Source organism: Aythya marila (genome assembly GCF_965140915.1).
Source record: "Aythya marila genome assembly, chromosome: 26".
Taxonomy (NCBI): Eukaryota; Metazoa; Chordata; class Aves; order Anseriformes; family Anatidae; genus Aythya; species Aythya marila.
In genome coordinates this window covers 678,218-690,067 of record NC_139067.1, presented here as the reverse complement: position 1 = coordinate 690,067, position 11,850 = coordinate 678,218, and the positions used below count along the sequence as shown (strand labels likewise).

At 61.1% G+C, this 11,850-nt stretch overlaps 1 protein-coding gene across 1 annotated transcript; it reads left to right on the top strand.

Moving 5' to 3' along the window:
* The first annotated feature begins 7,506 nt into the window (after positions 1-7,506).
* On the top strand, positions 7,507-10,324 carry EIF4EBP1 (eukaryotic translation initiation factor 4E binding protein 1). The gene is made up of 3 exons (XM_082779349.1): positions 7,507-7,714; positions 8,718-8,888; positions 9,919-10,324. The coding sequence occupies exons 1-3, from the start codon at positions 7,567-7,569 to the stop codon at positions 9,948-9,950; spliced, it is 351 nt and encodes a 116-aa protein (XP_082635475.1). The 5' UTR covers positions 7,507-7,566; the 3' UTR covers positions 9,951-10,324.
* Positions 10,325-11,850: the final 1,526 nt, after the last annotated feature.

Sequence of the window (11,850 nt, the reverse complement as noted above, 5' to 3'; positions counted from 1 at the left end):
CATTCATGAGCTAGCAAAACAGGGACTGCTTTTTACGAGCTTGATCTTTACAAGCCTGTTTTGGCTCTTCAAAGCGGTCGGATGCGTGCTTGATGCAACCCCTCTCAGCTCCCAGCTCTTACACTAATGGCTGGCTCGGGCCGAGTCTTGAGCGTATTTGCTCCAGGGAGGATTTGTCATTTTGCTTGAATGGGCATGGACAAAATGTGCACGTGTACGAGTCTTCAGTGCCACTGCACACACAGGAATCACGGCTGGGTTGTGCCCGAAGAACAAAGCAGGGGTACTGCGGGAATGCCCAAAATGAGGGAGTTGGGCTCTGGAGGGGCTGCAGGACAAAGCCTGGGTGTTCTACATCAAACCCTCCTGCCGATCAACAGCCAGCCTTCCCCGGGGTGCACCCAGAGCCCTGCTCCTGGCTCCAAGCGGAGATCCTTCCTCTCTCCCCCACAGCCAGGGCCCGGAGCCCTCCCTTCCAGCCAGATGACTTCAATGGGGAGAGGAAGGGAGAGTCCCAGTCCTTTCATTGCGGCAGGGGAAGTAACGTGCTTCTGTATCTTTGCCCCAGTTTTACAGCTGGGAAAGCTGCAGCAGAGGTGCTGGGTCCTGCACAGAGCCACGCAACGTCCAGGGCCCTGCTCCCACCACGGGCATTGCCCCGAGCCCTCGAGGTGCCGGGGATCGGGCTGCACCCCCAGCCCAGGGAGACATCCCCGCTCCCCCAGGGCAGCATTCGGCTCATGGCAGCAGGAACACCCCTGAAGTGCTGTGAAGACCCTGAAGCAGCTGGAAATGCCTCCTGCGAGGCTCTTTGTTGCCTTCTCCTCCCGCCCCGTTTTGCTCCCCGTTCCCTGCTGCCCTCCCTCCCAGCCCAGCAGCCTGGGAGCCACCCCGGGACCTGTCCCCATCGCCTGCCCCACGCCAGCACCACCTGAGCAGCCAGGGACAAACTCCTCTGCCCCAGGGACTCCTCTGCCCCAGGAAAGAGAAGGCAGGAGCCCGGCCCCACAGACCCTGCAGGGAGCCAACGGGTCAAGTGGCTGTTTAGAAAACTCTGGGAAAATATGTTTATGCCATGGATCAGAGCCATTCCTTTGGCTGTTGCTACAGAATAAACAATGGGTATTTAAAAATACATCTTTATATATAGAGGCGGGGTGGATTAGAGAAGATCCCTTCTGGGGGAGAGCTGGGGTACGAGAGGAGGGCGCGGAGCAGCTCCTTGCTCCTGGAGCTCCGGCATCCCCGGGTGCCTGGAGAATGGAAACGGATGGAGCTGGCCTCCGGCAGCAGCCGAGGGGCTCAGCATCTGCCCAGGAGCTGGAGGGGTGAGGTGGCTCAGAAAGCAGCAGCTGTGGTCCTCTTCCCCTAGGGCGCTTAGCAGCTCCTCATCATGGGGTATTTTTCATTTCCAGCAGCCCAGCACTGCAGCAAGATGCCTGCACGGCCCCAAATCCCCCAAAAAAACAAGGCCTGCACCCTCCCAGCCCACACAGGGTGAGGAGAGCCTTGGTTTGTCCACCTGGCAGTGCTGAGCCTGCAGTAGGTGCAAATCTCCCTCGCCTGATCTGCAGAGTTTCGGCACGCTGGCGCTCCTGCCTCAGCGGGTGCAAAGTCCCTGCACATCTAATCCCTGCCCCAAAGCCTTATCCGCCCCTTATCCTGCACGCACAGCACCCTCAGGTGCTGAAGGCTCCCACACAGGGCTCAGGTCCTGCTAATCCCCCGTGCCCAGCGAGCGGATGAGGTGTTAGCACAGATAAAGCACGAGCAGATAAAGCAGCACCGGGCAGGCAGCGGGCAGCTCTGGCCTCCCTCCCTCAGCCCAGGGCTGGGATTTCACTGGGGTTTTACTGGGGTTTCACTGGGGCCAGGCAGAGCCCCAGGGCAGCTGGGGGACCCGCAGGGTGCTCGTCCTGCAGCCTGAGAGGGGAAAGGAGGCAGGGATGCAGCAGGGATGGAGGTTTTTGGTAGGGAGAGCTATCAGATCGCTGCCCAAGCTCCCGTGGCGTGCCACCGCGGGTATTAAGCACGGTTTTGATCCTCTCCCCCATTTTCAGTTCCTAGTCACATCTGTGAGCTCACCGGGGCTGGCAGCACCCCAAGACACCAGGCAGGGGCTCGGGGGGACCAGGCAGGGCTGGGCAAAGGCTGGCTTCTCCTCCTGGCATCATTAAGCACAGCACAGCCAGGCCGTGCCAAGATTGAGTCAGGCTGCTGCCACACTAGGATAAAACAATCCCTTTTTATAGCTGGGAACTCTCGCTGTCCCCCAGCACCCTGTTTGCATACTTACCAGTACAGGACGGGCGATAAACGCAGCGTGACTGCGGCAGCACTGCCTCTCGCTGCACTGCCAGCTCCCTGGGGGGAAAAAAACAGCAGGACCCTGCATGGAGCTGAGCGGGGAGAGCTCTCCGAGCCCCAAATATTAGTTTACCTGCACCAGGTGTGTGCAGTGCCCTGCGAGCTGCAGGTACACAGCACGTAAATGCTGCCAGCCCAGCCCCCCCGTGCCCACATCCACATCACCACCCCCAGCAAGCCCTGCCTGGACCCCCAGTGCCCCCACCCCACGGTGCTGCAGGGAGCCCACCCTGGTGGGACACGAAGCAAGGCACCAGCCCTGCCAGGACACCCAGCACCACCACCCCTACCAGGCACCCCAGGGCCCCACCAGGTACCCCAGGGTGCCTTATTGCCCCCTCTCTAATCCCCAAACACCTCGCAGCTGGGGTGGGGCCCCTGGTTCATCCTTGTGTCCCCCCCCCCATGGCTGGTCCTGGCTTTGGGGAGGTCTCTGTGCGTTCCCAATGCACACTGAAGCAGGAGCTGCTCAAGGAGCGGGGTTTTGCCCCAAATCCTCCTGCTGCAGCGTGGGGAGGGGGCCCTGGGGTTCGGTGGGTGGGCGGGGGGGGCAGGGCGAGGGCACGGCGCTGCAGCGGGTCCTGCTCTGCCTTTAATGTCTGGTAACCGGGCTGGGGCACCGCGCCGGGACTGGGGAATAGTTCCCATATCGGCCTCGCCAATCTCGCTTTGAAGTTGTTTGGGATTATCTGTCATCGTGCTTCCTCGTCAGCACATAAACACGCCGCGATGGAGCTTTAACCCGCTGGGTACTGCCTGTCCCGGGGGGGCCCGGAGGAAGCTGGCCATAAACTGCGGGCTCCCCACCAGCCCCCCTCCTGTGAGGCTCCGGGGCCGGGCACAGGAAGGGAAGCGTTCCCGGCACCGGGACAATGAAAAAAAAAACGACAAAAATGTGCTCTTGACTTCGACAATTTTAGGGTTCGGGTTGGTGAGCCGTGCTCCACACCCACCGTCCCCGCAGCGGGACGCACGCCGTGGCCGTGCCCCTGCCCTTCGTGCCCGTCCCGTCGCTGCCCGGAGATGCTCCGTGCCCCTGGGGCACCTTCGAGCTTGCGGGTGAGGCTCGGTCCCGAAGCCTTGGGGGCTGCCACAATTTTGGGCAGGCGAGCGGCGACCTCGCACGCCCGGGTCCCGCTTCCCAGCGATGCTCCTGGGAGAGGGGCGAGCGATGCGCAGCGTGCCAAGGGCACCGGGAGCTCGGAGCCCGCTGCTGGATGCCCACACGGGGCTGAGGTCCCCATCGTGCTGCTCAACGGCCCCTTCCCACAGCTCGCTGCCCATCTCCGGGCAGCCCCCGGGGTCGTGCGGGGCCCCCCAGGACCAGGAGCCTCGGGGCTGCCCCTGCCCCGCAGCCCGCGCACGGCCGCGGCTCTGCCCTGTGAGAATCAGGGAAAGGGGCAGCCGGGGCCTGAAACACAGCCAGTGTCAAAGGCTGCGCTAAAGCAATCCCGGGTCCTTCTCCTGCCCCCCAGATCCCTGCGCAATTACGTCTCTGCGTTGAGAAAAAGAAAAAAAAATAAAAAAAAAAAAAAAGGAAGAAAGAAGGTAATAAGGCTGTTTTCTTTCCCATGGAGCTGCAGGGAAGTCCCAAAGTGGCAAGGCCAAAATGCCCGCTGGCTTCACGGCACCTTGCAGGGTCTGACGTTCCTGTCTTGCCCCCACCCCCCCAAAAAAAAGGCACAGAAAACAGCAAAACCTCATCAGAGGGGACAAAAAGGCCGGGAGCCCCCCAGCACCAGCAGGTGAGGGGCCGGGGGCACAGAGCCCCGAGCTGCTCTGGGGCCAGGAGCAGAGCAGGGGAGCAGACAGAAAATCCTCCAGGACATTTCCACCTCCTGGGACCGAGGGGATTCGCCTGCCTTTGCCTCATCTGCAGAGGTTTTAGGGCCATGTTCACGGGTGTTCCTCCCTCCCTCCCTCTGCTAACTGGTTTTCCAGCAGCTATTGCTAAAGAAAAACAGAGGCAGGGGGGAAGGAGGGACAAGTTTGCAACAACAGTGACACAAATTTCACAAAAAAAAATGTGGAAACCTCTGAAAAAAAAATAAAAATAAATGTCAGCAACGAAAATAACATCTGAAAGCAGTTGGGCTCCCCAGACAGGGTTTTTTTTTGGGGGGGGAAGAGGAGCATCCTGGCGGTGGGTGGGGAGGAAGGGCAGCTCTGGGCAATGCGGGGCAGCGTCCCCGGGGCTCGGAGCAGGGCTGGGACAGATCCTGGTGCTGGGCTGCGAGAGTCCCCGCTGCAAGATGCTGGCCAAGGCTCCACGTGCCTGCTCGCCTCCTGCCGTCGAGGGTCCCCCAGACCCTCAGGGGTCTCCTGCCACGCAGGCGTCCCCAGCCCCGTCTCCATCCAGCCCCAGCTCCCAGCCGGGGCATCCCCGGAGCCCGCAGCCCCACGAGGCCGGGGCTGTGCTCGTGGAAAGGGGAAAAACAAGAAAACAACAACAACAGCGGCGGGGACAACGACAGCAGCCACGTCAGGCCCGCGGCTCCCATGTCACCACGGCTATTTTTAAGCCGTGCACGCCTCCCGCTCCCCGCTTCTTTCTCAGAAACTGCAGCAGGGAGGCAAATGGGGAAAAGGTCCGGCCCCGAGCGCTGCGCCCCCGGGTGCCGGAGAGGGGCGGCTGCCCCCAAAGGACGCCCCGCGGGGGTCCGGGGGGTGCGGGCGGGGGGCTGGGGGATGCTGCAGCCGCTGGGCACGGCCCCATTCGTACCAGTGCCTGCTCCCAGTTAAGCCCCGCTGTTTCTCTTGGCGTGCCGGGCAGCCTGGGGCTCCCCTCGGAACATATTTCGCATCATTCCCAGAGCCCGCTTCTTGCGCTTGTGCAATGAGCTCTCCGCGGCTGCTTTTCGGGGAGCAAGGAGGTGCAGGGCAGCGAGGAAGAGGAGGAGGAGGAGGCAGGAACCCAGCCAGTTCCCAAACTTTGGCTTTCAGGGGAAGACAGGAGTCGTGCTGGAGCCCCAGACCAGGGCTCCCCGAGTCCATGCGGCCCCAGGCGGGGTGCTGGGGGCGAAATCCTAAATGTGGCAGCGGGCTGGGGGGCTCGCCCCACACCGGGCACTTCTGTGGGGCAGCGGTGGCGCGGCTGGATGCGAAGGAAAGGTTTTGTAAGAGAGCTCAGCCTGCCAGCCTCCGCTGCACCGAGGGGGGGACCGAGCCCCCTCCCGAACCACGAGCAAGGGCAGCAGCAGGAGCCGGGTGTTTTATTTTGGGGGGAAACGAGGAGAACCCCGAGGTGCCCGGAGGGGTTCGCGGGGGCTCTCCCCACGCAGGACAAGGCTAGAGCACAACACCAGTGGCAGGGATTTGCCCGTGCGCCCCCCCCCCCCACCCCCCAGCCTGCAGGGACATCCCTGCCTCTGCCAAACCCCCTCGGCAGCAGCAGAAGCGAGCAGCAGGGCCCGGGGGGGGGCTGTGGGGGCGCTGAGCATCCTCTGCCAGTGCCTGCACCCGCACAGGGCACGGACACAGCCCGGGGGTCGTCCACCCCCCCGGCAGGGCGGCGGCGCTTCCCTGCAGGATGGGGTTGTTTATCGGGGGCGGCTTTATCTGCAGGAACAGCTCCGGGGAGGGCAGGGGGGGTGTGGGCTGCCGCCTATCTGCAGCGGCATCGGAGGGGAATGTAAACACGGGCGGGGAAATGGCACGGGGACATCCCTGCCGCCCCGCTGCCGGGGGTCGCGGCGGGCACCGGGAGGGGTTGGGGTCCTGGAGGGGGTTGGGATCCCATTGGGGTTTGGGATCCTGGGTGGGTTTGGGACCCCAAAGGGGTTTGGGACCCTGGAGGGGCTTGGGATCCCAGAGTGGTTTGGGGTCCTGGGTGGGTTTGGGATCCTTGCTGGGTTTGGGACCCCAGTGGGGTTTGCCTCGGGGGAGTTTTGCCCCGCTGGGAGGCTGCTGGAGGAGGAAACGTTTCACAAATGCCCCCCCCCGCCCCCGGTCGGGATTTGTGCCAGCGGCTCGGGGACGAACGGGGGCTGCTGGGGGCTAAATCGCTCCCGATTTAGAAGGCGGCGCGGTGATAAGGTGTCACATGAGGACGGTGAAGGGCTTTTAGGGCCGGGGAAAGAGCAGATAAAGCGCCCCGGAGATGAACACGTTGGCACCGGCGGGCGCTGCCAACGCGAGCCTGAAACAGTGGGGCCAGAAACCTGCGAGGGGGGGGCAAAAGCCCCAGCAGGAGCACCCCCGGGACACCCATGGGGTCCCTGCGCCCCCTCTTGGTCCCCAATCTGTGGCTTTGGGTGCCCAGCAGCGGGGCAGTATGCACAGTGCCTGGGAATCCGTTCAGGAGCCATATGGGGTGAAGGGGATAGGATGGGGATGGGGATGGGATGGGATGGGATGGGATGGGATGGGATGGGATGGGATGGGATGGGATGGGATGGGATGGGATGGGGATGGGGATGGGATCGGGATGAGGATATGGGATGGGATGGGGATGGGATGGGGATGGGGATGGGGATATGGGATGGGGACGGGGAGCCCCCGCTGGCAGCCCAGCCTAGCCAAGGGCTGTGTGCCGCAGGGCAGCGCTCGCAGCTCCTCTCCCGGTGCCGTTTCCAGCCGCAGCCCGGGGCCAGCGGGAGCCGAGCTCCGCCTGTTGGGCCCGGGGCGCCGCCGGGGCTGGGCCAGGCTGACCCCTGCGGGCCGCTGACGGCCACGGCCCGGCCCCGCCGCCGGGACCCCGATTCCCTTGGGTGGAGGGACAGCGACAGCCGGTGGCACCGCCGGGACACTGGGGGCACTGGGAGAACTGGGGATACTGGGAGCACTAGAAGCACTGGGGGAGCACTGGGAGTAGTGGGAGCACTGGGGAAGCACTGGGAGCACTGGGGACACTGGGAGCACTGGGAGCACTGGGAGCACTGGGGGCACTGGGCACACTGGGAGCACTGGGAGCACTGGGGGCACTGGGCACACTGGGAGCACTGGGAGCACTGGGAGCCCCCGCAGAGCCCCGGGGCCGGGCACCGGCAGCGGCGGGCACAGGGCCGCACTTGGCCCCGCCCCCACCGTTAAACCCCGCCCCTCTCTCACCCCGCCCCGCCAGGCCACACCCCCACAGCACCCCAAGGCCCCGCCTCCACGAGAAGCCCCGCCCCCTTTCCTCCGTGCCGCCCTCACCGGAAGGGGCGGGGCCCGCGCCGGAAGCGGCGGGCAGGGCGGCGGGGCGGCAGGGCGGCGGCCATGTCGGGGCGCTGCTGCCAGGGGCAGACCCCGAGCCGAGACATCCCCGGGCCCGGCAAGCGCCTCGCCCTGCCCGACGGCGCCCCGCTGCCCCCCGGGGACTACAGCACCACGCCGGGGGGCACCGTCTTCGGGACCACGCCGGGCGGTGAGCGGCCGCGGGGGACGGGAACGGGACCGGGAACGCGCTGAGGGGGGGGAGGGGCTCGGCTGGGGGGGGTTTCCCCCCTTTTGGGGGGTCTCCCTCTTTTTTGGGGGGTCTCCCTCTTTTTTGGGGGGTTTTCCCCTCTTTTTGGGGGGTCTCTCCGTTTTGGGGGGCTTTCTCCTCTTTTTGGGGGTTTCTCCCCCATTTTGGAGGGAGTTCCCTCTTTTTTTGGGGGGGGGATTCCCCCTTTCTGGAGGGTCTCCCTCTCCTTAGGGGGGTTCCTCTCCTTGGAGGGGGCCCCCAGGGGGGCGTTTTTTGGGTGAGTGGCTCCCCAGAGGGATCTTTGGGGGAGTTTTTTTGGGGAGGGGGCTCCCGTTGTGGGGGGGGGCTCCGGCTCCAGGCAGGCTGAGGCTGCCTCCCCCTTCAGAGAGGGGCTGGGACGCGGTGGGGTCCTTGGGGGGCTTCCACCTGGGGCGGGGGTTTTGGGGGGGGTTGCCTGGGGCTGAGTGCCCCCTTTTTGGGGGGCTGCCCGGAGCTGTGGGCACCTCTGGGGGCAGGCAACAAAGGGAGCCGAGACGGGAGTCCCTGGAGGGGGGAGCACCGAGCCTCGCCCCACAGAAAGCACCCAAAAATCTCAGGGAATGCCCAAAAAGTTTTTTTTTCCTGTGGCTGAGGGGAGGCAGAGCGGCAGGGGGCAGCCCCAGCGGTTTGCAGCGCTGCTTTTGGGGAAGGAGCCGAGGATTTCAGCGCTTCCTGGGTTAATGCTGCGGGCTGGTGGGAGGGAACCCTTTGTGCCTGTGGGTTGGAGCCTCGTCCAGCAGCTCCCTCGCAGGGAACACGCCGTTCAGCCCAGTTCCTAGAAATCCCCGCGCAGCCCCGGCTCCCCCCGAGCCTGCTGCAGTGCCCCCAGGAGCAGGACGTGGCCCAAACCCCCCTCGAGGGGCTCCGGGTGGGTGACCCGGGGTATTTGCAGCCCCCTCCTGACAGCGCTGCCTCGTCCCCGCAGGTACCAGGATTATTTACGACCGCAAGTTTCTGATGGAGTGCCGCAACTCCCCGGTTGCCAAAACACCACCTTCTGACCTTCCCGACATTCCAGGCGTCACCAGCCCAAGCGTGGAGGAGTTGAAGGTTGAGAACAACCACGTGCAGAACGACGATGAGAAACCGAGCGTCGGTGAGTGCCCAAGGCCCGAGCCCACCCCTGGGTCCCACAGAGGGAGCAGGAGGGCCGTGGGGGCTGACACGGATCCCCCCGAGGTGCTGTGGGACCTGGTTGCGAGGTTCTCGTGGCTGTTAGGCTCTGCTGTGGCCCACAGTAATGTGAAAATATCTTTGTTTTGGTGTAATTTGTATCCTGTTATCAGTTTTCTCATTAATTTGGCATTTAGCAGAGTGCCACTGCACCAAGAGTCCCGTGGCGAGGGAATGGCAGCAGCTGTTCTTGCCCCTGCTTATCCTCTGCCGTTTTGCAGCTGTTTTGCCCTTTTTGAAAGCGATCAGGTTACAGTTCAGAGCAGGATTTGTTTGGGAATTTAGTTTTTTTTTTTTTGCAACACACAGTGGCTGCTTTATGTAGGTCGGTTTTCCAGTACCCACCGCTGTCTTGCGTGGCTCCTGCAGAAGCTTGTGGTTGTTTATAAGACAGGAAGGTAAAAGTTAGCCCACGGCACAACAGGGGTCACTGCCCGCAGTGCACACAAACACATCCAAGGCACCGTAGTAGGAAAAACGCCAGGATTGCTCTCAAACAGTCTAAAAATAAAAAGTTGAGCTCACTTCTTGAAGGAACCTGCAAATGCCACGTATGATCAACGACCCTGTCCCTAAAAATAAAGCTCCGAGTACCCAGCAGCTGGCTTCCCTGCTTACTCCAGGGAAATCTGGGCAGGGTCAGTGTTGCTCAATGCTTTTGCACACACTCTGCTGACCTTTCGTGCCCCCCTGGGTTCTCTGGCAGGCTGAGCCCTGGCTGCGTGCTGGGTGCCCGCTGGGTTGTGAGCTCTTTGCAGATACGATCCTCTCTGAGGACAGAGCTTGCTTTTTGCTCGCACGGGCTGTTTTGGTGCCAAACTTGATGCCTGGGTGCAGATTTTAAGCCCAGACAGACACATTTGATGCACAACTGGATGCTGTTGCTTCAGTACAATGCTTGGTGTTTAACTTGGAGCTTCGAGGACTCATTCGGGTTCTGTCCTTCTCCACAGGCGAAGAAGAACAGTTTGACATGGACATCTAAAGCACATGCCCTGAGAGTGCTCATCCGTGAAGAACCAGGACCTTGTTTTGAGGATTCCCACCAGCCAGGCTTGAAGCAGCCCGTGCCTTGAGTGCCTCCCTGCTTCCCGGGCAAGGCAGCTCCTTCCCTGCCGAGAACACAGCATGTCCTGCTCCAAGGACTGAACCTCAGCCTCTCCGTGTGGGTGTGAGCACACGAGAACAGCCCCTGCTGGCGGGCCTTGGGGCGCCAGGGGAGACAGTCTCACTGATTGTTTTTGTTTCCAGTTTTATGCTTTTGTTAATCATTTTAATACCGTAAGAGTTACCGAAATGCAATATACGGGAGAAATAAATCATTTGGACTCTCCTGGTATGGAGATCAATGCAATAAAACGAGCGTCTGTCCTTTATTCGTTCCAGCAAGGGAACCGCCAGCCCATTTCAGAGCTGGTGGGGCGGTTTTGTGTGCAGGGTCGAGATCAGCACCGTGCTTTAGGGTTTCACCCAAAGATGAAAGCTGAGCTGCCTTCAGCCCTCTGAAAACATCTGTGTGCACCACGTGCGACACCTGGTACAACACGGCAGGAAGTCTGCTTCCAGAAATAGTTAACCCAGACTGTTTGCCACCTGCTTTCAGATGGTTCTCGTGCTAGGTCACGGTGCAGGTGTCCACAAGCCCTTTTTTCTAAAAGCCCTGCTTCAAATCATCCCCTGGGAGGGGCAGGGCTCAGTCAGGCCACAGCTGGAAGCGGCTCAGACGAAGGCAATGGGAGCCGCCTGCTGCTGAGCAGCACCCAGAGGGTCCCCTGGCCCTGCCCGGGTGCTGTGCTGCTGCCTCTGCCTTTCCAGAGGAGCTGCTCTCCTCCAGCCTGCAGGTGAGGTTACTGTTTCTTTGTGATCTGTGCTGAAATCCTTGCCTTTACGCTCTGCTCTCCTTTTTATAATTTAACGAGCAATAATTAAAACTTGGGAGTTTAACTGGGAAGCCAAAAGTAAACTTGTTTGGCTTTGAGGGAGGAAACTTCAGCTGAGAGGTGTTTTACTGTTCAACTTCGGCCCTCTGAAGAAGGCATTTCAAATTCCCAGCCTCCATACATCCTAACAAGTGTGTATTGCGTGGCAGTCCCTAACACGCTGCGGGTACTGCTTCAGAGGTGGTGCTGGTGGTGCCTGGTCCTGCCCATGGCTGCAGAGGTGCCTCAAAGGAAAAGAAAGCGTATTAGGACGTGGCCTGAACTCGGGGATTCCTAACAGACAATAAGTGTCTGTTCGAGTCTGTCTTAGAAGATAATACTTAAATACCCGCTAATTAAGCCCAATTGTGACATTATGATATGCAAGCCTTTAATAATGAGTAACAGAAGAAAGAGTCAAAGCAATTGCTGCTGATAAAGCTTGCATTTTTAACGATAAGGTGAAGTGTTTCTCTGAACCCGTAATGGGAACAGATCGAAGCTGCCTCCCAGTGCCCCCTTATCAGTCTTGCAGCTCCGTACCAAGTGCCGAGTTCTGCTGCGTGCATTCAGCTGCTATCGCTGCAGGAGCATGCGCTGTGAGCTGCAGCTGGCACCGACCCCTCTCCAGCTAAATATTTTCAGAAATAGCACCACTGAGCTGCTCGGCTGCTGACAGCCTGCACAGCGGTTGCAGATTCGGTGTGCTCGGAGCCATCCTGCTTTTTCTGGTCACTGCAAAATCAGAGCGCTCTGCGGCTGTGCTGTCTGGGGGAGGAAGCAGGAGCCTTGTTTCTGAGAGCCCTTACCCTCTTAGGTTAATTTCTGAAGCTGGTTACTTTAGGGGTAGACCAGAAAAGCCGTGACAGGCTTTTGGAGTGGTAGTTGCAATAATTAAATTCATGCACTCAGTGTTGAAGCGAGTTTTCATGTTCTCTCCTAACCAAACTAACCCATGCATGAGCC

Excerpts from the sequence above, each read along its gene's own strand:
- EIF4EBP1 (XM_082779349.1), top strand. The coding sequence starts at position 7,567 with ATGTCGGGGCGCTGCTGCCAGGGGCAGACCCCGAGCCGAGACATCCCC. Across the intron at positions 7,715-8,717 it reads CTTCGGGACCACGCCGGGCG|GTACCAGGATTATTTACGAC; the intron begins GTGAGCGGCCGC and ends TCGTCCCCGCAG. Across the intron at positions 8,889-9,918 it reads CGATGAGAAACCGAGCGTCG|GCGAAGAAGAACAGTTTGAC; the intron begins GTGAGTGCCCAA and ends CCTTCTCCACAG.